Source organism: Orbicella franksi, chromosome 11 (assembly GCF_964199315.1).
Source record: "Orbicella franksi chromosome 11, jaOrbFran1.1, whole genome shotgun sequence".
NCBI classification, from domain to species: domain Eukaryota; kingdom Metazoa; phylum Cnidaria; class Anthozoa; order Scleractinia; family Merulinidae; genus Orbicella; species Orbicella franksi.
In genome coordinates, this window is record NC_138155.1 from 11,769,525 (window position 1) to 11,791,377 (window position 21,853).

At 37.6% G+C, this 21,853-nt stretch overlaps 1 protein-coding gene across 2 annotated transcripts; it reads left to right on the forward strand.

The window, feature by feature from the left end:
• The first annotated feature begins 1 nt into the window (after window position 1).
• Window positions 2-21,082, forward strand: LOC145460290 (protein DENND6A-like). 2 transcript variants are annotated; one of them, XM_081445044.1, is made up of 23 exons: window positions 2-210; window positions 365-403; window positions 2,453-2,495; window positions 3,167-3,276; window positions 4,516-4,596; window positions 5,028-5,078; window positions 5,832-5,886; window positions 6,413-6,492; window positions 7,587-7,661; window positions 8,428-8,483; window positions 8,615-8,675; window positions 9,263-9,324; window positions 10,259-10,354; window positions 11,166-11,260; window positions 11,905-11,970; window positions 12,668-12,732; window positions 13,440-13,472; window positions 13,935-13,991; window positions 14,512-14,565; window positions 14,724-14,833; window positions 15,537-15,639; window positions 16,276-16,350; window positions 17,123-21,082. In XM_081445044.1, exons 1-23 carry the CDS (start codon window positions 73-75, stop codon window positions 17,243-17,245), a joined length of 1,728 nt encoding a protein of 575 aa, XP_081301170.1. In that variant the 5' UTR covers window positions 2-72; the 3' UTR covers window positions 17,246-21,082. The 2 variants fall into 2 exon arrangements, with proteins under 2 accessions (XP_081301170.1, XP_081301168.1); XM_081445042.1 differs by lacking the exon at window positions 17,123-21,082 and having other exon boundaries at window positions 16,276-16,806.
• Window positions 21,083-21,853: the final 771 nt, after the last annotated feature.

Here is a 21,853-nt window from a genome sequence, read left to right on the forward strand (position 1 = left end):
GCTGGTCTCACCGGAAATGACGTCAATTGAACCGATCGAAAAGCACAGACGCACAGATGGTTTCCGAGAAATATGGCGGACTGTGAAGGGAATGAAATGTTCCTTGCAAGTGAATATGAAGGCCCTGTTTTACCTTGGGATCGTTTTAGAAGATGGGTGACCTGTTTCTGTGTTGTAACGTTTGATTTAGAGCTTGGCCAAGCGTTAGAGGTAAGCACCAGTGAGTGTTTCGTTCATTGCGTTCATGCTTCGAGAAGCGCGCAATCTTGGGCACTGAACGCAGAATATTTAAGCATGTGGTTATGGCAGATTCGTTGCGGCTTGAATTGTTTTAATGTTATGATTCGTATTTACTCTGTTACAGCTCATTTACCCCGCTCATGTCGAACTGACGGACCGTGAGGTAAGCAAAGTCAAATAGGTGTAGGGCCATGACATTGACGATGAACTTACAGCTGTCGCGTCGTCTTCGTTACATCAGACATTTATAAATCCGCTTACTGTACGTTGATCTTAGTTGTCTGTTTAATAACGATAGTATGAGGAAACACACGTATCTGAAGCCATTTTGTGGACCAAAACATTACCTAAAACCAACGAAAACAAATCTGGATAATTTTATATGTCAACTTTGCCTAAGCCGATGTCGAGTGTTTATTTTTTGTCAGTTTCATACCTTTCAGGCAGATATCTGATACAGAGCACATGGAACATCGAGCTAATAAAGGCATTTTATTTCAATCCAGTTTTGTTCCTTTTTTCCTCATAATCATTATATTATTGCATTTTGCGTTTATTTGTACCATCGTACATGAAAAGATTGCGAGCTCTTTCCGGCCCTGATAATTATGAAAGTGTACCTATTTCTGAGTTCTTGACCCCAGTTGAAAATAAACTTAACATGGTGAAAGGGGTATAGATCTTTAAAATAAAATCAAAATCCAAAAATATTCTGACTACAATTCTATTCCAAAGTTGCCATAGTGCTGTAATTCAGTAGTACAATATTATTTTTACTAATTTAAGAGATGGACAAAAATAGAAAGCATTATTTTAATTTTTGTTTTCAATCGATTGGACATCACTGTTATTAATTTCCCTGGGTTGGGGTTGGGGGGGTACTTCCTTATATGGGCTATACAGGTATGTGCAACCCCAAAGGGTATGGTTTTTCAGCTGTTTTGGTCATAAATAGGGTATCGATTTTAGTTGATTTTGGCCATTTTGGTCATAAATAGGGTATGGTTTTTGCACTTGCCTTGATTACAAGAAGCCACTTTTTCATCATTACTGCAAAGAAAATCAACAAAAGCCATTCACAAATTATGTTTACGGTAATTTAACATTGGTCTGAACTACGGAACTAATTTATAAGGAAACGCAGGTCTGAAACAGTATTTTGATTTAAGGGTCAGGTCATAAATCTAGGGTTTTGAATTTTTGGTCAGGTCATAAATAGGTTAGGGAATGTCGCAAAGTTTGGTCATCAATAGGGCAAGGGTTTTGGGAAGCAAGCCGCACGCGGTCACCCAATTCTTCTGGGAGTACCTCCCCCGGGTTAATTTCAAACCTTGTCTTGTTCAGACAGATGAGAGCAGAAATGGCCATTGTAATTTCAGAGCAGGACAGTACAACTGACCTTTGTTCAACCACATTCCCAAATCAATAAAGAAATATAAATATACATCTCAGATGATCAGACATGCATCTGGTGTCTGTGGACTGTTCTTTCTTCAGCGTTTGTATTCTCTTTCCTACTAGAAGCATTGACAAGTATTGTTTTGTACATGGAAACAGATGCACTATTTGGGACTGCCCTTGTTATTTTCTATCCTCATTAGCTCCTTTGTCACTGTTTAAAACAGACTCCTCTTAAATCCTATATTACAATATTGTGAAAGGAAATTTTAGCGAATTGATGTTAATCAAACTGCCCAATCACCATACAACTGGTAAAACATGTAAGCTTGAAATCCTGAAAGCAGTTTCAATATCAGTCTATCAAAGCATGATATTTATAATAATTCTTAGGTACAATTTTGTCATGAACTACTATTTTTTTATGGGCTAATATCTCATCTCTATAGGCAACCATCAGATTTAAGAGGCACTAATATGAGTCATTGTTTTAGGTACTGAATAGCCAAACAATATCACCTACAAGATAATTCATGTTTCCAAGAACCAATTTAAATAGTACACTCAGATGAGCATTAAGTAGTAGCAACTTTTAAACCCCTAGAAAACAAAAAAAATCAAAACAAGTATTTAGTTGTTATAGTTTTGATTTCGGTATTGGGTACACGTTTTCCATAGTTTTACATATATATGGTGTGATTTTGGCAATGCAACCTAGAAAGAAACATCTTCTCTTTGATCTTAGTTGGAAACTTCTAAATATATTGTTCTTGCATAATGCTGTAAGTTACTAAGTTAATGTGTTCTTTTACAGAAAATGAGCATTTGCTATTTGGCCTTTCCTGACTCCAACTCAGGTAAGTTTTTAAATGAGAACAATTGCCTCTAGTTGTGGAATGCATTTCTTTGGGTAACTTGATGTATTAATATGAGCCTAACTATAGATGAACCGAATACTGCACTGTGATTGGTTACCGAGTGGGCATGATGGCACTGTCTTACCTGCTAGGGATTACGGGCTGTGTCCCAAAAGAAAACAATACATGTAGTTTCCATATAATAAATCCTGTATTGACCAAGCTTATTCGGCCGAGATGGCTGAATATTGGCCTCATTCTTTTGTTGTATGTTTATAGATCTTGGCTTCATCTCGGTCGATAAGCACACAAAAAAAGAACTTGGCCAATGTCCAGCCATCTTGACTCCACGCTTGGTCAATAACCCATATACACTGTGTGTATGTCTGTAATAAGCAGGTGCCCATTTTAAGTGTGTGTCCATAGAGCAGGATTCCACTCTGTGTGTCTGTCTAATATATGATGGATGGCTGCTTGAGTGAACATTAGTAGCAGGAAATATTTTAATTAGTGATCAGTAGTAATTTATCATGAATGTAATATTTTGTCTGTTAGTCTCCTGATTCTATCACCCCTTGACCAGATGTGTCAATTTTTCAAATCTCCATTTCTGAGCCCAGATGGACATGAGGTTGATCAAATTAAATGTTAAATTTTGTTGTGTTTCATAGGATGCATGGGAGATACGCAGTTTCATTTTCGTATCAGATGTAGTCCTCGCAGTTGTCAAAAAAGCCATCTTGTGAAGAGATATGAAGATGAGGTTCCTTTAGCATACAGGGTAATGCAAAGGTTAACTCATACTACTCAAAATATAATTTTGATTACTTACATGATGCATTGTTTACCAATAATAATTATAAGTATAATTAAAACTTCTTTTAATGTGAGTTTTGAGAAGTTCTAAAGTTCCAACTTGTCTACGCTGTAGACCTCTCTCTCCTCCACAGAAGCCTCTTTCATGCTGCCCTGCATGCCTTCTCACACCCACTTCACTTCCTCCTTCCCCAGGGAGACACTGTGGAGGACGAGGAATGTAGACTGTTAGTCTACATGTAGTTGTATTTTGATCATCTGTTTCAGTGCGGCCAATTACTCATGCCAGGGTTCATACAGGTCATGTAAAACCTGGAAAGTCATCATGGAATCTATTATTTCAATTTCCAGACCTGGAAAGTCATGAAATTTAAGTGAGGGTCATGGAAAGTCATGGAAAAGCAATATGCTTTCTGAGAATAAAAAGGCAAAAAGATAAAAAAATTGAAAATAATAACATACAAGTTAGAAATAGGCTTTAATTTCAGTAGAAATAGCCACAAGCATGCATTTTATGCATTATAATACTGGAAAATACTTTAAATAAAATAATGATTAATCAAATGACTGTTTTAATACTGTGAAATTACGGCTTAGCTTAGGTCATGGAAAACTCAGAAAGGTCATGGAAAAGGGCATGGAAAGTCATGGAATTTGAAAAGCTTAAAAGAGTACGAACCCTGTTACTGCAGAATATTTATTGATTTACAAAACCCCACTCTGGTTTCTGATAAAGTTCTATACCTTTGCCCATAGAAATGAACCAAAAAGGCAGTATGGTGTACTTAGGTGTAAGTTGTGCATGCACAAAAAGTAAGACAGCGTGTACACAGAAGATACTCTTAGTAGCCCCTTACACATTTTCTTGAAGGAAAATAAGACTTTTAATAACTTATTAAATGTTTGGTAGGTGCTTTTTGTTTTGTTTGCTGAATTCATTTGACACTTCCAAACTAACTAAATATGCAATGCTTTGTTCACGTCACGTCTAATGTGTAAGACGATGAAAATAACAACAAATTTTATTGTATCCAGCAGAAAATAACTTACAAATATATTAAAAGATATCAATATAATTATAATAGGGTACTAGCACTCTGAAATAACCAAAAACCCAACTAACTCTTACAACCAAATGGAAAGTCAAGTGTGGTATAACTGTAATTTAGTGTTTTGAACATATTTCTGTGTCACTTGTTTTCAGAGTGATCCTGCCCACTTTTATGGCTTTGCTTATTTCCGTCAAGTTAAAGATCCTAGTATTCAGAGGGGATATTTTCAGAAGGTTTGCTATTTCTTAAATTTTGTTGCAAAGTGAAAGATGTTTACTAACAGTGGTGGGCTGTTCCAGGAAATTCAGAAAGGAGGCATTGTTTGATTCCAGAAAATATTAATATCCCCATCATGGAAGGGATTGGAAATTTCAGAGGGGTGGGGGTGGGTGTCAAAGGCCCAGAAAAATCCAGGGAGAGAAGGGGGAGGGGGAGGGGAGGGGTTAGAATGCAATATCACCCCATACCCACAAGACATCAACATTCTACCAAAACACTCGCAAAATAGTTGGTTAAGATTAAAGAACAAGAAAAAGGGGGAGGTTGTGACTTTGGCCCCTTCCTGAAAATTGTTTTATTTTTTTTAATTATTCAAGGTGAATATTGTCACTCATCTGCAATAACACTATTTTAATTATAATTGTATGTTTCTGTTGTGTTTCAGTCAGTCGTGTTAGTTTCAAGGCTACCATATGTCAACTTGTTTTCCGAGGTGGTAAGTAACAAATCAGTAATTAAATATTTCAGCCTGTGACTGGTAAAATACATGTTGTGGTTTACAATAATTATTGTTTTGGGCTTAAAAATTTTGAATCAATTGGAAAATAATTTCACTTGATGTTACTGAGAGGGAAGGGAAAGTATTTCAACCTTTGACTGGTAATTAGAATATTTGTAAGTTGTGGTTAACAATATATTTTTGTTTTGGTATAAAAAGTTTGAATCAAAGAATTTCACTTGACCTTTTTGAGCAGGAAGGGAAAGGAAGATTACCACGAGAAAATGAGCCCTGTCTGAGTTGATTTAAGTGCAGGATCATTCCAGAATCATTCTCAATTATGTGTTTGACTTAGTAATGATATTGTGTTGTGAAAGGCACAGTGGAGTAAGGGTTGGGTGCACCAGACTCTGGTTTGAGGTATCCAGAATCAAGCTCTAGCTCTCACAGTACGTCTCTCCTCCTGGGGTATAAATGGGTAAAGGCAAATTTTATTCCAGGGAATGTGATGGAATGGTGTCCCATACAGGGGTTTGGGAGGGGGCGGGGGTGGAGTCGTAATACTCTTATGGTCGCTTTGTGCTATAGGAACCTTGAGTTACATGATCATGTGCCATAGCCTGATGGACCCCATGCAGTAGGCTCAAACACAGAACCTACCTTTTACATATTTACAAGAAATCATAAAGCTTAATGTATTAAGTGAAAGTTCTGATGAAGTGTTTCTTTTCTGGTCTTTCTTCTCTTTAGGTTCAGCTTGTTGCTCCAAGCTTCTTTGAGAATGGAGAGCTTGGTTTAGAAACAGGTACAATAGACATGCATGTATTAACTTGCAGCATTTCCGATACTAGTACGCGTGTAGTTTTAGTTGCTCTGAACACAAAGAAATGTAGACATAGTGATCTGTGTAGTTCAAACTAACAAATAGATTGGCCCTCGGAAATGACAAATTGGGGCCAATAAATATATAATTTAATAAAAGTTGTTAGAAGTTAATATTGGATACTGTTAAAAAAGGTACATGCAGCTATTATAGGTAATTGTTGTCACACAAACCCCAAATTTCATAGATTCTGAAATAACAGGTTAACTTACACTGTACCTTGGCTATGAATATTGGAAACTCTGTACACCACTGTAAAAATTAAAACTCTACCCAAAAGGTACCCCATAGAACAGCTTGCTCGATCCTCCCTTTCAAGAGGAGAAAACATAGTCCCCCTCTTCAAAACAGTAACTCTGACAGTGGATTTCTTAGTCTTCTTATGGAAGGCTGATAACTTACATGTATGTTGATGTTGTGTCAGTAATTCTTTACGATATTCTTTTAGTCTGTCATGATATCGATCAGTGGCCTAATCCTGAGGCCGGCCATACATTACAGCTTCCTCTGATGGGAAATGTCATGCAGGTAACTTTCATGTTATGTTTATTAAGTAACATTTGTATCCATCTAATGTAAATTAACGTAATCCCCCCCAAAGAGTGATTGAGGTACATGTAGTTGGGCATCGGCTCTTAAGTGCAGCAGACCACAGCAATCCTCTAGCCCCCAAAATAATAGACTAACGTTAAAACGTAGTGTTTACTTTTGGGTAAGGGGCTGGTCACACTAGGCGACAAAAAATTGGTAGGCTCAGCCAAATTTGCTTTAACGAATTTTTGTTTTAGTTAGTAATTTAATAATCTTGGCTACACTGGAAATATGACAATCTTTTTTCGTGCCGGAAGTACTTAAATATTCATTTCCCTGACATGCATTGCATATGTTCTCACTCTCTTCATGCTCACCTGTCAGTAATGTCATGTACGGCCTAGTATCAGTTGCTCCTTCAAATAGTTGAAATCTTTCAGCATAATCAAAACTTTGGTTAGGGAAAGTGAGCGAAATTATCTCTATTCATGTTTGATGCAAGAATTTTGCAGTTCGATGGCATGTTTTTGAAACAAACGTGTTGCGTGAACGTTCGTCAATGGACTAGTGGAAGGTGCTAAATAAATGTATTTTGCGACTGGTACTGTACAAACACAAACGTGCGATATCATAGCCCAACAAAAAATTGATGAGCTCTGAGAGCTCACTGCTTTTTTTGTTGTGGCTTCTTTGAAGTTATATTTGTTACATACATGTACTGCAATTCAGTAAAACAATGTACACTGTAGCTGTGGGCTTTATTGTCATGCAATGTATTGTCATGTTTATTCTTTGGCAATCTTTAAATTTAAATCCTTATGGTAATTAATGATAAATTTATCAGGAATGAAATAGCAAATTAAAAGTCTGTTTGCTACACCCCCTATTCACCCAGTCATCTCACTGAAATGTGTTGGAATATAGTATGTCACTCAGTATTACTAGGCTGTAAAGACCAGATGTAGAATGTTGTTGGTGATGAGAAATGTTTTTTTTTTACTGCAGCTGGCAAAATTTCTGGCTACTGGGACATTTTAGTAGGGGCTGTTTGTCTTATATGTTGTATTTTGGTGTGTTTGTGTTACATGTAGGTTCGAGTTCCATCCAGAGGAGACAAACCAGGAGCTGTGTCATCACCAGACAATCCTCTTGTTGCTCACATTGTGGTGAGTTGACTAAACTGTGCTAAAAACTGTACAGACTTGCTCAAGTTATGCTTACTGTTATAACGGACCTCACAATCCATCAAATATTTTTGCTCGTACATTATTGATCTAAATGTGTCACATGACTGAATATGCCTGCAGCTAAAACTGGAGAATATGCGAATGATATTCCCCAATTTTCAAAACTGTGTGTGTCGCAAAAAATATAATAGCCTCCAGCATGAAAATTTGCTCCGATATTATCTGTTCCTCAAAGCTTACAATTTTCCTCAAGTTATGTTCTCAGAAAACTGCTTGCTTTTCAGAACAGACATTGTTTGCAGACAAAATATGAAAATATGCTCTCATACTGTATTTAATATGAGAGCATATTTTCATGCCAAATGGAGGCTATTGTTTATTTATTCATCAAATTCTAAAAATTTCAACGGGACATGAAAACTTTCTAATTTATATTTGATCTGGTTTTTAAAGTCTTTCATACATGTCATTTGGGTCAGTGCAGTTTGGTTTTATTTACTTTGATTTAGTTTTCAATGCAACAGGTGAATATCAAAATGCCATTGGTTAACATTGGTCCACTAGCACAGTACTACACTGTAGTTAATTGTTAACTGATATATTTAACTGCATTTAATTTCATTATGTGCGAGCTCCAGAAGGAGGATTGTGATAATAATATTTATTTTAATATAAAGGTCTTGGATGTTGTTCTCACAGCTTCAAACAGAAATTAACAAAACTGTATTTTATTTTTAAATTTCAGCCTCAAATGCCCTCTCCTAAAGTCATTCCAACTTTGAAGGATCCAGATATCTTTAGGTACAGACTGTAAATAAATTCTAAGTCTTACTACTGCAGTTGCTAAGAAAACAGTAGAATAAAACAGCTCTTCATTTACAAATATTATAGATCTATGTTTAAAAAACTGTGTTTGACATTTTGTTTTTCAGATGCTTACAATCAGTTCTTCCTCACATTCATCTCTTATGGGAATTAGCACTTACCAATGAGGTATTGATATCATAATATTCTTATATTCACAGTGTAGACTGGGGAAATTGTTATAAGATAATGAAAGCATTCTTACCAGTCTAATCACAATTATAATATTTGTAAGTACTGTATGTTTACATTCAATACTAATTATTGTAAATTAATTGCTAAAGTGTATCCATTACTTTAATTTGTGGTGTGATTCACAAGATTTAAGACCGCTTATTACATCTGTAGCTCAGTGTAGTTTGTTCTAATTGCTGCTTTATGAACTCTGAAGTTGAACACATTTAATTTTATTAAGATATACCCATCATGTGTGACAGAAAAACTCTGCATTCTATCCGTGGACAAATCTATGCTTCTAAACAAAAGATCTGAACTTGTAACAAAATGCAGGCATGAGAATAAGAACTTTCTATGGACCCAATCAGAAGTTTACAGTATTGCTCCACATGCCCTCCATGAGTCTGTTTAAATTTTGTTTCAACTGCCACCATGGGCACAGTCTGATGATTGCTTTAAGCCTGAAGCTCGAGTAACTGTAGTTTTTATAATCATAATTTGTATTATTTGATAATAATTCTTTATGTACTTGTTATCAGCCAATTGTTGTCATGGCACCTTCTCCTACAATCTGTTCTGAGACTGTCCAAGCTCTTGCAAGGTAAATAAAATGCTCATTTTCAATATAATTGAAGTTGACACAGCAGATACAGCTCAAGGCAGCAAGCTCCAGCCTTTGATCTTGAATTTTAGCTAAGAGTTTCATCGGCTATTTTGTCAGAAAAAAACAATCATGTTGAAATTACACCATTTTCTTGGGTATCAAATGTTGATTTATATTGCTACTGACCAATGCTGTATATCTTGTACAAATTTCCTCCTGCAGAGAGAAGAGGTGCTCTTATTAATAGCACTACTGGTTACCCAAGTAGCATATTATTTAATAGATGCCTCCAAATTTATCACCTCAGTCATATTAAATAAATGACTGGTGTAACTGAGTAGAATTCTCATTTAATTAGAAGTTATTATTATATAGACACAAGTGTTTTACTGGAAAATACACCACTCATAAAATTCATAAGAAACCACATCCGTCACTCGAGTGGCATATTTTCCATATCATAACTAGTGAAGATATTGATGATTTCACTGATATCAAGTGTGTCTCTAATATTGTACTTAAATTTGATGGTGTATGATCGAAACATCTTTGGGTCTCCCTCAAAAGTCTTTGGCAATCTTTGGAAATCTTCGATAATCTTCAGAAATTCTCCAGAAAATGTTCAGCAACATTCATGTGACCTTCGGACAGGTTTTGGAGAATCTTTGGAAATCTTCAGAAACTGGTCGGAAATCTTCAGAAAATCGTCAAATATGCGTCATCAGTATGTCTATATAATAAAAGGAACATTACACATTACCTCGAAGATATGAATTTTATGTTCTCGTGGTAATAACAATATCTCACTCATTCACTGCACTCACTCATGAGATACTGTTCTTGCCACTCAAACATAAAATTCTTATCTTCTCGCCACCATGTGATATCCTCTATTTATGTGCCTGCTGACTATGTTCTTTGCTACTTGTAGTTTGATCTCTCCATTACACTACTGCTCCGACTACAGACCTTTCTTCACAATCCATGATACAGAGTTTAAAGAATACACAACAAGAACACAAGCTCCGTAAGTAACAGAATGGGTAATATTCATGTAACTGTATAGAACTGATTTGGAAAAAAATACAAGAAGAGAAAGAGAAGAGATACTTTGTGAACAGATACCCTAAAGTTTGTAAAAATCTGTAAGCATAAGTTTTACACAGCAATTTTTTTGGAGATACAAACCACAGCAGGTAATTTACCTGATCAATATCAGCTCAAAGTTTGGATTACTGTTGATTAATTAACAATTAGACCCATAGCTCGCAAGGGCTACGGATCAATAGCCCATGAGGCGAAGCCGAATGGGCTATTGACCCGTGGCCCTTGAGGGCGAAGGGTCTAATTGTTTTAGTATCACCCAACTAGTCGGACAGAAAAGGCAATAATAAAGTTAGCAAATGCAAGATGAAGAAACATTTATTTGGGAATAAAATGAAAGAAAGCGTCACGCTTGATTGCACCAATTTCGCTACTTGAGGACTATTACTAATAGTCCTCTAGTAGCGTAGGCAATGAAAATGCAGGATTTGCATTAGTCCACTAGTTGGGTGATACTAATATATGATAGTCTCTGCTTACTATATGTGCTTCTGCATTGTTCTTAAATTGAAGTTTAACAAAAATGTTTTTAAACACTTAAACACTGTTTTGTGGTGTATGCACAAGAGGAATTCAGTTCGTGACTAATGAAATTAAACAGTCATTAGTGGGGAGAGGCATTGCTTTGTGACCCAAATAAAGACTGCAAAGGAGACTACAGTGGCATCCGCGTGTCTAGGTAAAGTAACAGGGAATGTAGGGTCATGGCTTAGCAAAAGCATCTTCTATTTCAGGCCTGGCGTAATTCTTGGTGTTACAAATCCCTTCTTTGCTAAGACTCTTCAACACTGGCCACACATGGTGAGAATAGGAGAAATGTCTAATCTTGGTGAGTAGTAATGATTTGATTGCATCAGGATTCATACTCTATGAAAATAATCATTCATGAATAAAAAATAAATTGTCCAATCTTTTGATGAGTTTTCTGTAGCATTCGTAAGGTATTCAAAATAAATGTCTGAAAAAATATACAGCAAGGAACATAGTACTCTTTCTCCCTTTGCTCTACTGTCTACATCTCATGGAGACAGTCCGAGATGACAAGTCTAGTAAACCTTGTTTGAGCAGGTGGTACTACGTGTGAATATGTGCATTTTATGAACATCATCCTAATATTTCAGTGCATTCTCTTTATGTTTTTTGGCAATTATTTGCTCTGTTGCGAAAAGAGCATTTACCAGTGATAGTTCCCACCCCAGGTATAGAGGGTGGTATTTAAAGGGAGCTCTCAGATTACATTTCATAGAAAAATATAAAAAAGCTGTAACTTCGCATTTTATCTTGATCACAAATATCTTGCATGTTGTTACTGCATGGGACTACCACAAATTAAATCAGTATTCTCAGGCAAATAAAAGTGTAATTTAAACCTTGATTCTTGTTTTACAATGTGCGGTTATGTGTAAATCACTCCAGGACTGCATTTAACCCTTACCCAGTTCAGAAGTTGATTATTAGCTTGTCTTCTCCTAGTCATATCATCTAGAAAGTCTCCTGGTGTTGGCCAAAATGCTAAAAGGACGCTATCTTCAAAGCCAGGTGAACTATTTCATTTGGCTAGTGGTACTGAAGTTGATGTAACTCTAACTCTTGTTGTTGCTGTATATAGTGATCAAATGTAATCCATAGTGAATTTAAATGTTCATTTAAATCCATTCAGTCCTTTGTTCCTTCTTGCCTTCTTTCATTCCTTCATTTTTTTTGTTCCTCTCGTTCTTCACTTCTTCAATACATCCCATAGTTCTTTGGTGAATGACTTCGTTTTTCATTCTTACCTTGCTTTGTTTTTCGCTTTTCTTCCATACATTTGACATTTTCTCTTCTTCCCTCCCTTCTGCAATCATCTATTCCACTTTCTCTCTGTTTCTCCATTCCTCCCACCCTCTAGGCTCCATTCCGTCTTTCCTTTCTTCGTCAGTGCATGTGTTTGTTCCTTATGTGTTCATACTCTTACCCAGTCGATATTAACGGGTCAGATTTGATTGTTTCAAAGAGAAAGTGGTCTGGATCGAGTGGAGCATGCAGGAAGTTAAGGGACCCTTCCCATGTCACCCTGCACACCCACCTTAGTATCCAATCTTCTCTCCACCCCAGTACCCGTAAATAGTGACTGGGTACGAGTCCGTTATTTGTTCACTTTATTTATCAAGCTTCTGATAGTTAGGAAGGATTCAGTTGAATGCTAAAATTTCTGTTTTGTCCAAGTGATTTTTGAAATCTGGTTACTTTGTTTTAGGCATCTATACAAAGTACAAGCAATTGCTCACAAAGGATAAACTTATTTTTAGAAGATTAAGCAAGGTGTGTATATTTTAGGCTTATTTGTTTCAGCGAAGGTCAACTACAGCATGACAAAATGACTTTTGCAAGTCTATTGCCAGGATAAAGAAAGTCTGCATGCGAGCCAAGTGGCCCATCAGCCGGTTTCTATAGTATGAAGCAACTAGGAGTATTTCTACTCCCCCCTGGATGGGATGCTAGTCCATCCCAGGGTTACCCCCAGCATTAAGTTCGCCAGTACCCATATACACCTGGGTGGAGAGAGGCACTGTGGGAGTAAAGTGTCTTGCCCAAGAACACAACACACTGTCCCCGGCCAGGGACCCGTTTCTCGAAAGTCCCGGAAACCTTTCGGGCCCGTAAAGCCATTTTTAGTCCATCTGTATCTAAAAACGGAGAAGTGTATGCACCTGAAACTTCTTGTATGAAGGGAACTTCTCTTCATATTAAGAATATGTGAATAAAACAGCTCTGTAATCGTAAGGTTCGACATTTTGCTATGGCTTTACGGGCCCGAAAAGTTTCCGGGTCTTTCGAGAAACAGGCCCCTGGGCACGAACCCGGACCACTCAATCCGGAGACAAGCCCACTAACCATGAGGCCACCGTCCCTCCCTGCCAGGATAAACTGGACTAAAAACTATTGAGTTAAATCCTAGGTTTGACGTGGTAGTTTAAGTGGCTATGCATCAAATTGTAATTTGAATTATCTTACTCTGATTTTAACAGGGAAATCACCCAAAGCGACCCCCAGAAGTTCAGGTAAGAGCCCTGCATACTGGCATTAACTAATAACTGGGTGAACAGTATAACCCGAACAGCTTTTGAAAATTAGTCCTCCGCATAACCAGGGCGGATCCAGGATTTTTCTTAGGAGGGAGTGCACCACTAAGGAAGGGCGAGGTAAACAAATTTAAGAAAGCCGGATGTCATCTCGGGGGGGGGGGGGGGGGGAGGGTGCACACCCCTTGCACCCTCCCCTTAGATCCGCTCTACACTAGAACCCATCACAGTCTTAACCTTTCATGTATTCATTCAATGGGTACATGTACCAACGGGAGATTTTTCAGAATGCCTGAAAAATGAAACATGAATAAGTTACTTGTGAATTGCAAATTTGCGAGTCATAAATTTAAAGCTTGGGAGATTAGTAATTTATTGTACCTTTTGAGGTTATTATTGATTAATGAAGTTTTGCCCTCTCTTTGCTCTTTAATTACATAGAACGCCATTTTGAGGAGACACATGTTGGAACTAACACAGAGTTTTATTATTCCATTGGTATGGTTACAAACATACTTTTACGGTTACATGTAGATCTTGTAGAGATAGATTCATATAGCAACACGACAGAAACATTCGCGCATGTTATTGCCTGTTTAATATCTCGGTAACGTGAACAATGGCTCCCATTTTCGGCTGTCGATAACAAGCCGGCCAACTGTTAGTCAGCATGTTACCGACACATTGCCGACAAGCGGCCTACAGTCGAATGACAGTTGGTCAACAGTTGGCCGACAGTCGCTCGACAAACCGCCAACAGTCGGCCGATAGTTGGCCGACAGACGACGGACAATATCTTTTGGGAGCTTTTCTTCACTTTAACCAGTGAGTTTCGCAGTGAGAATTTATATGCCCGATTGATCGAGGCACTGTGCCAGTAAAGTGTCTTGCCCGACTGAAAACCCATCAGAGTAACTCTGACTGGCCTCTGCCCAAACTCTACTTGCGTGAGCTGGTGTATAGCTTTTAGGCCTCCAAAGTTCCTTTCTAATGATAATTTTCTCTTTCCAATGCTCAGGAAAGATATGTTGTTAGTCTTATGCCTCTGCAAAGAAGTATCTCCCCTTGGAAGGTAAACTTAATTTGTTAAGTTATTTGAAGATCTTCAGGAATGACAACTTTTATAAAGGCAACAGAATGTCTTATAAGCGTGAAACCAGATTACAGTACATTGGTCTAAACTGGGTTACTTCTTTTAGTAACTATCATTTTCCATTATTTAAATTGTAGCATCCTCCAAGATTGAAGCCTTTTGATGCAGATGAATTTCTGACGACCTTAGAACATTCAGGACCTCAGCTAACATCCAGGCTGAAGGGGAACTGGGTCGGACTTTACAGGTAAAAACTCAAAGACTGTAAATTTAAGCTTAGCAGCCTTTTCCTCCACCTTATGAAGTTAGGCGCATTCTTGCTACAACAAAAAACCGAACTTGAAAGATTACTGGCAATAAATGAACGACAAAGTGAAGTAACTAAATAAATGGAAATTCTTTTTTCAGTTAAAATATTCTAAATGGGTTGCAGATATCTGGCTTTAAACATAAGCCCATTGATGCGGCGTCCACACTACGCCGGAGAAATTTGAAAACGCAGCTTTATTTCAACGGTTAGGCCTACCGTCCACACTAATCCGTCACGAAAACGGAGCTTTTCGAAAACCCTCTTCAAACCAGTCGGAGGAATATGAAAACACGAGCTTTGCATTTAGGTGTGGACGGAAAACATTTTGAAAACTGAACTTTTCGAAAATGATGGCGTCACGATGATCACGTGATTTCCCTGACCGAGTTTTCCTCAAACACAAATCCAAAATGACCGGTGATTGTTGCGTTTTTAAATTCCTCCGGCGTAGTGTGGATGGGCCAGAGAGTTTAAAGGTTTACGTAGCTTGCACTTTTTTGTAGGTTCTCTTCTCCGATTGCCTCCGATGTGTAGGCCTTCCCGCATATTTTTCTTGTGATAAAATCATAAATAACTCTCTCTGTAGTGATTTGACACAGAAAATTTGGAACTTGACCTCCACGTTGTATTGTTACCATAGGAAATTCTTCAAATCTGCAAACTTTGAAGGTTGGTTACGACATCGGCAACAAGAGATAAGACAGAAGCTGGAAATTCTTCATTTGGAAGCTCTTGGAAAGGCTGTGAGTTACTCTTGGGATCAACGAAGGATTTTCATGAAACTAATGTCTTTTTTCTGTTGAAATGGGTTGTCTTAGCGCAAGCAACTCCGTGCATCTCTATTAATAATTAGATTATGAGTTCGAGATTTCTATCTCGTTGCGCGCTCCTCAACTATCACGCATAGAAATCGAGAGCGAATAATCTGATTGTTTTAGTATAAATCTACTAGTCGTTCAAAACTTTATCTAAATGAATTCTCTTCACAGACACCTCGAAAACTCAAAGAGGCGGCCGTCATTTTGTTAACAAGAGCACACTGCTACGCTACAAACTATCTACAACAGAATAGATAGTCAGTAGCGTAGCCAATCAGAGAACGGCATTGGTGATAGAACGCTAGTAGACTTAAACTAAGTTATAAACTAATTTACATCTGCCCTTATTAACTTCATGTTGATAATTGGCTAAAGTGTTTCAGCTAATTGTTCTAGTACCTCTTATAATAAGGCAATATACTTTTGGCCAGTGGAGAAAGTTGTGATGAGTCGAGAATAATGTCACAGATTCTTTAGCCAGGGAATGATGATTCCTCTCGCAAATTCAATGTTGCTTTTATTACTAGACAAGTTTACTTATTTTCTGTACGTTTTTCTTAGGATGTTCCTCGTTGGATCAGAGACAAGCAGGAGGTGGAGATCGTTGATTTGTTCTTGCAGATCAAAGAGAAGCTGGTAAGTGCGATTTCTCCTCTTATACCATGCCATAGAAAATACAGGCAATCAGAATACAGGAAAGCCGTTGTATTTTCGACGGTACTACATCCAACCTTCCCATCATGCACCGCGCGTATGTCGCATTAATCAGTTGCCTTGACCACTGTATTTTCTATGGCGTGGTATAAATATATGGTATAGTTGTGCAGCGCTCCCTTGTGGTATACCACTGGAACATCCCACTCGTTGAAAATGCAAGAGACTCGTGAGATATTCCATGGTATACCACTCGAAAGTATTGCATTACTAGTAGGTATTTTACTTTGTTCTGAACTAAGTTTCGTCTGATATCGTCAAGGTAGAAATGATGAATAAGTGATATTCTTTGACATATCAAGCTATGATGACATGAATGCCACATTTAAGACACCTTTGATGTCAAGATAACCCATTTTGATGCTAAATACCATGGAGATATTACCATCATACTTAGTATATCATACTAAGTCTGTGGATGAAACCTGAGTAGATGAAACTCTAATGTGTGACCATTCAAATGAAAGCTACTGAGCAGTACTTTCATGTGGTCCTGTTTATTATGCTGTACAAGGTGGTTCTAACTTTTAAGTTTGTGGATAAACCCTAGTGTGTGACCATTCAAATGAAAGCTATTGAGCAGTACTTTCATGTGGTACTGTTTATCATGCTTTACAAAATAGTTCTTACTTTTAAGTCTGTGGGTGAAAAGCTCTTGGGTAGTATTTAATGTTTTTTTTTTTTAACTTTGCAGGCTGGTTCGGCGTCTTTCTACCCTCCCGTGAGCCTTGAAATCAAACAACAGCTGAAAGGACACCTATTGTCCATTATTAGAACTCTTCCGGAAGATCTTCAGTTTGTTTTAAAGAATAGTTGACAGAGAGGCGGTGGTTTGTATGAAGAATGAGTCTTGCGGTTGGTCGAAGATTCTCCATCCCTTCGCTTCTTGTGGCTGGAGTAAGATTGGCTTTAAACGTCTCTACCATCGTCATTTTTACGATGAGATATAAAGGCAAGTGGGATCGCTTAGGAGTGCCGCTATCGACATGGCGTGAAATTTGGTGTCATTGAGCGCAAGCGTATTTCAATTCTCGTTAAGTTTGCCTTTCCTATGGACAGGCTGTTACAGTGCGACCACTGGAACCGGGCCACCAAGAAGAAAACTAACCAATCAAAACATAAACTGAGAACAATGGACTGATAGCTTCTCGTGACGGCAAGTAACGTTTTGTTTGGAGTGACGATGTAAACACTATCGACTCCCCTGCATGTCTCGCTCGAAAAATTTAGCTTGAAAACTCATTTTGCGACAGCTAAACCAGAACCGTTGAAAAACGGACAAAATTTAGGATTGAAACTAACCAATCAACAAATGGCAGAGTTTCTTGAAAGGTTCGTAACACTTTGCACTTTGTTGGGTTTTCAATTTTGTTAAGATCTGTTGTTCGTGTTCTTCGATGTTATTGGTTTATTTGAGGAAAAGATTGCTATCCTTTGTTCTCAAGTAACGTTCTGATTGGTTAACTCTTTTCCAAGTAGCCCGGTTCGAGTAGTCGCACTGTAATTCACTTGACTGCAGTGAGTGATGAATATCCTCAGGGTATCATTTCAATTGATGTTTTCTTCATATTTTCGTGCTCAATTTTCCGGCTAAAGAGAGATCTTAAGATTAGACCTCATTCTCACGACGAGGCTTAAAATTTGTGTATAGCTTCCCTGATTGGTCGTTACCTCACTCTCAAGAGCTACGTCATCAGTGTAGAATTTTTCGATCTCAAACGTCTCATAAAAAAGCGCGGGAAAACTTCAGCGCGGGAAGGGAGACATTATGCAAGTTTCTCCGATCCAATCCTGTAGACAAGTTGGATTGTGACGCAACACCCCTCTTGCAAAGAGGACTACGATTTTAGTTTTCCATCAAGGTATAACTAAAAGATTGGTCGTACAAGCCATTTATATTTTTTTGCTTGTGTACCAACCTCTGACACTCTTAAAACAGTAGATTTAAGGCCTGTTTCACTACACTGTTTTACCAAGCGCTCAAGTAGAATCATGTCGCAATTTCGCAAGAAAGCCTCTCTTAGCTTCGCGAGGCCGGTGTCTTTGTGCCTTCAACATTGAATATTTTAATCGAGCTTCTTTTAGGAAATCTGGGGACTCGATCACTTTTTTAAAAAATTTGCTTTCAATACGAGAAGGGTGGATTTTAAGGGTAGTTTATCATGAAGAATCTGGGATAAAAGCTCAATATATAAAGAGGAATTCTTTAAGCTTTATCATTACATTTTTGTGATCATTAAATATTTTACTTGGAATTGACCATGGGTGAAGAAAAATTCCTCGGTTTAATAGCAAGACTTAAACTGGAATTGATCTTTATCTCGTAACAAAAGGCAAATATCACACTTCTTGTAACATTTATTGTACATGTGGAATCTTAATGGGAAAGAAGATAAGCAATATTTATGTCGGACTTTAAATCATCGCGAAACATTTTGGTAAGCAATAATTTTAATTCATGATCAAAGGAGCATTGTCACAGAAGCCAGTTTTTACCCCCTGCCCCCCCCCCCCCAAAAAAAAAATAGCGTGAATTTTTCAAGTTTGCAGTCGTTCTCAATTTTTCCTGTCTTAAAGGAGCTACGTCACGATTGGCGCATCTTGAAAAGTTAATCTAAATTTTTCAAGTTCGTCGGTTGTAATCCGTGTTAATCTTCTCCATCCTTAACCATCCTTCTTTCTTTGTGGTTGATTATTATCTCTTTGGTGTTTTTCTGTCTTAGTAAACTGCTATTTTCAGGTTTACTTAAATTTAAAGGCAATTTTGTACGTGGCCAAAATAACTCATAATACCTTGACTGCGCTCCTTGAAGTATTCTTGTCGGCTAATAACTTGGGAGACCGTTTTACAGCCTTCATGAACTATCAATTTAAGGGATCATTAGGTCACGGTATTTTAGCTACTTTTGTTTGTTTTGGTAGTTATATGAGCTCTAAACGTCAATTTAGTAGAACAACAGTCGTGTTGGGTACAATCACGACCACACAACAAAACAAGTATAGTTTCCCCGAATGTAATCCGTTTTTTTTTTTCTTTCCAATACTCATTTATGCCCCTGTTTGGCTTCTCGCTTTTTCTTTTCAGCTGTACAGTTTTAAGCCGTTATTGAGATATTTCAGTTAATTATGTCACTTGTTAAACAGGTCTGTTTTAGCCTAACATTGCATGACCAAGCCCTATTAAGTTTTTCTGGAATTTGAGGACGATTTCAAATATTTTAGAAATTGATACCATATATAGTGTGACAAGCTTCTTTAAAATAGATGCTAATTTCAAAATTTAATTTTCTGTAAATAGTGTAAAAGTTTATTTTTGTAACTAGGGTAACTTTTATTCTTAGCACGGGATAACGTGTACGTGTACATAGAAAAAAGAAACAACTTGGAAGTTCATTTTCTGGAGAGAAAAATCTCATATCATCAAATCCTTCATATTGTTATTTTTCATACATTTTTCTTTAGAGGAAATTTCCACTGTTGGATGCAAATTGTTGCAAATATAACGCAAACTAAAGATTTGTACAGATAGTTTCAGTTTCAGAGACAAATTGGACAGTGTCCGCCATTTTGTTTAATTTTTAGAGTACCGCCATTTTGAATCATGTGACGGCATTCAATTGCGAGACAACAAAAGACTTGGCAACTGTGTACTAAAAATTTAAAACTGTACTTAAAACTGTGTAGACGGCGGGCGCACTGTGTATGAAATTTGTTTCCAAGAATTATTTGTTTTGCCTTTTTTAACAATTTAGATCTGACAGTGGGGGTTTGTTTGAGCCATAGTTTGATCATTTCGCTCAAGTAAGACTTTTCCTTTACTATTTGTAATAGTTGAAGGGGATGTTAAAATTCATTAGTGCTGTCTGCTTGTTTGAAAGCTGAGTAATGCTAATCCACAGTGAAACTTAGTTTGTTTCTTCTATCTTGTCTAAAACTTTTTTCACTGCCGGTAAGGGACGGACCATAATTTTTTTGGGGGGTGGGGAGGAATTTTGGGGGCATGAATTTTTGTCTCACCTTTAGGTTGTGCATGATTTTTTGTTTGTTTGTTTGTTTGTTTGTTTGTTTCAGTGGCAATAGCTTGTGCAAGAACGTTTTTTAAGTTAAATACAGACCTGGATGGTAGATTTTTTTTTCAGTAGTTTTTGCTGTGCAGGAGTTTTTTTTTTTCGGAAATTGCTCACCCCCACCTCCTCAAAAAATAATGGTCCGTCCCTAAGTTTAATCCTGTTAGGGAGCAATGAAGTTGCGTTCTCCTCTCGAGTCCTTCAAGAGACTTGAATACAAAAGAGACCAAAGAGAATACACTTCGAGTGAGTTCTTGAACATGTAGTATTTTCTAACTACATGAGGTCCACCTTAAAAACAAGTCGCGACTTTTGTCCGTCAGAGTAGAATTATTGGATATCGAACTTGAAAAGGTCGTTACTGTCAACAAATTACATTTTAAGTTCGTGCTCACCCTGGATTAGCTTAATCACTGCTCAAACAACCAGGCGTAGTTGGTTAACATTAATACAATTTTGTTTCTAGTTGGGTAAAACTGTGAAGAGAGAGAGAAAAAAAAATTATGTCGCTGTCATAACTTGTATAACTGAAACTCTAATGAAAAATCCATGGCCCGCGGCTCGGATTAATAAAGATTTATCTTTTATGAACAGGTGTGGTTGAGGTTTCTGTGGCATATAAATCGTAGTCATCCTAGAGGGATTTTTATCTGGCTCCTGTGCATACAAAGGTAGCGAGAACGTGGGAAGACAGTTTCATGCAAAGAAGCTTCCTTGTGATAATGAGTGAATAAAGATGGTGAATTTTAAGCTCGTTAGTGATATGTGAAAAGTGTACTGATCAACAACAGTGCTCACAACTATTCCAAATCCTAGCAGTATGCAGGACGCCAGTCATGTATGAACTAAGTTAAATGATATTGCTCTCCATGAGTTCTCGTAGCTCAGATCAGTGCATAAAGCGCCCGCCCGGTAATCGGGAGGTCATGGGTTCGATTCCTGTCAGGGACTCAGTTTTTCTTTGTCCCACACTCGTGTCAAGTTGATCAGTTCACTTTTCACGTAATTTTCCGTAAGCGAAACTGCAAGTTAGTAGTATTTTCATAAGTCTCGTGCTTGTGGGTCACCAGGAAACTCTTGCGCTACTCTTCTTAAGAGATCGGCCTTGCGTGGGCGCGGAAGAATGAAAAAGAGCTTTTCTCGCCCTCGCGCGTGTAGCCCTCCTTCCTCTCGTGTGTTCATCTAAAAAGAATGTGCTGCTAACACTCTTATTCGCTTTCCAGATTTCCGTTACCAAACGTACTTGGATTTATATTTGAAACGCGGATGTTGTGTGTCAAACATTTTTGACTGCACAAATTGATCGCAACGCACGACGCGCTAGTAGAACAGGTTCTACACCGTGCAAGTATATGTCT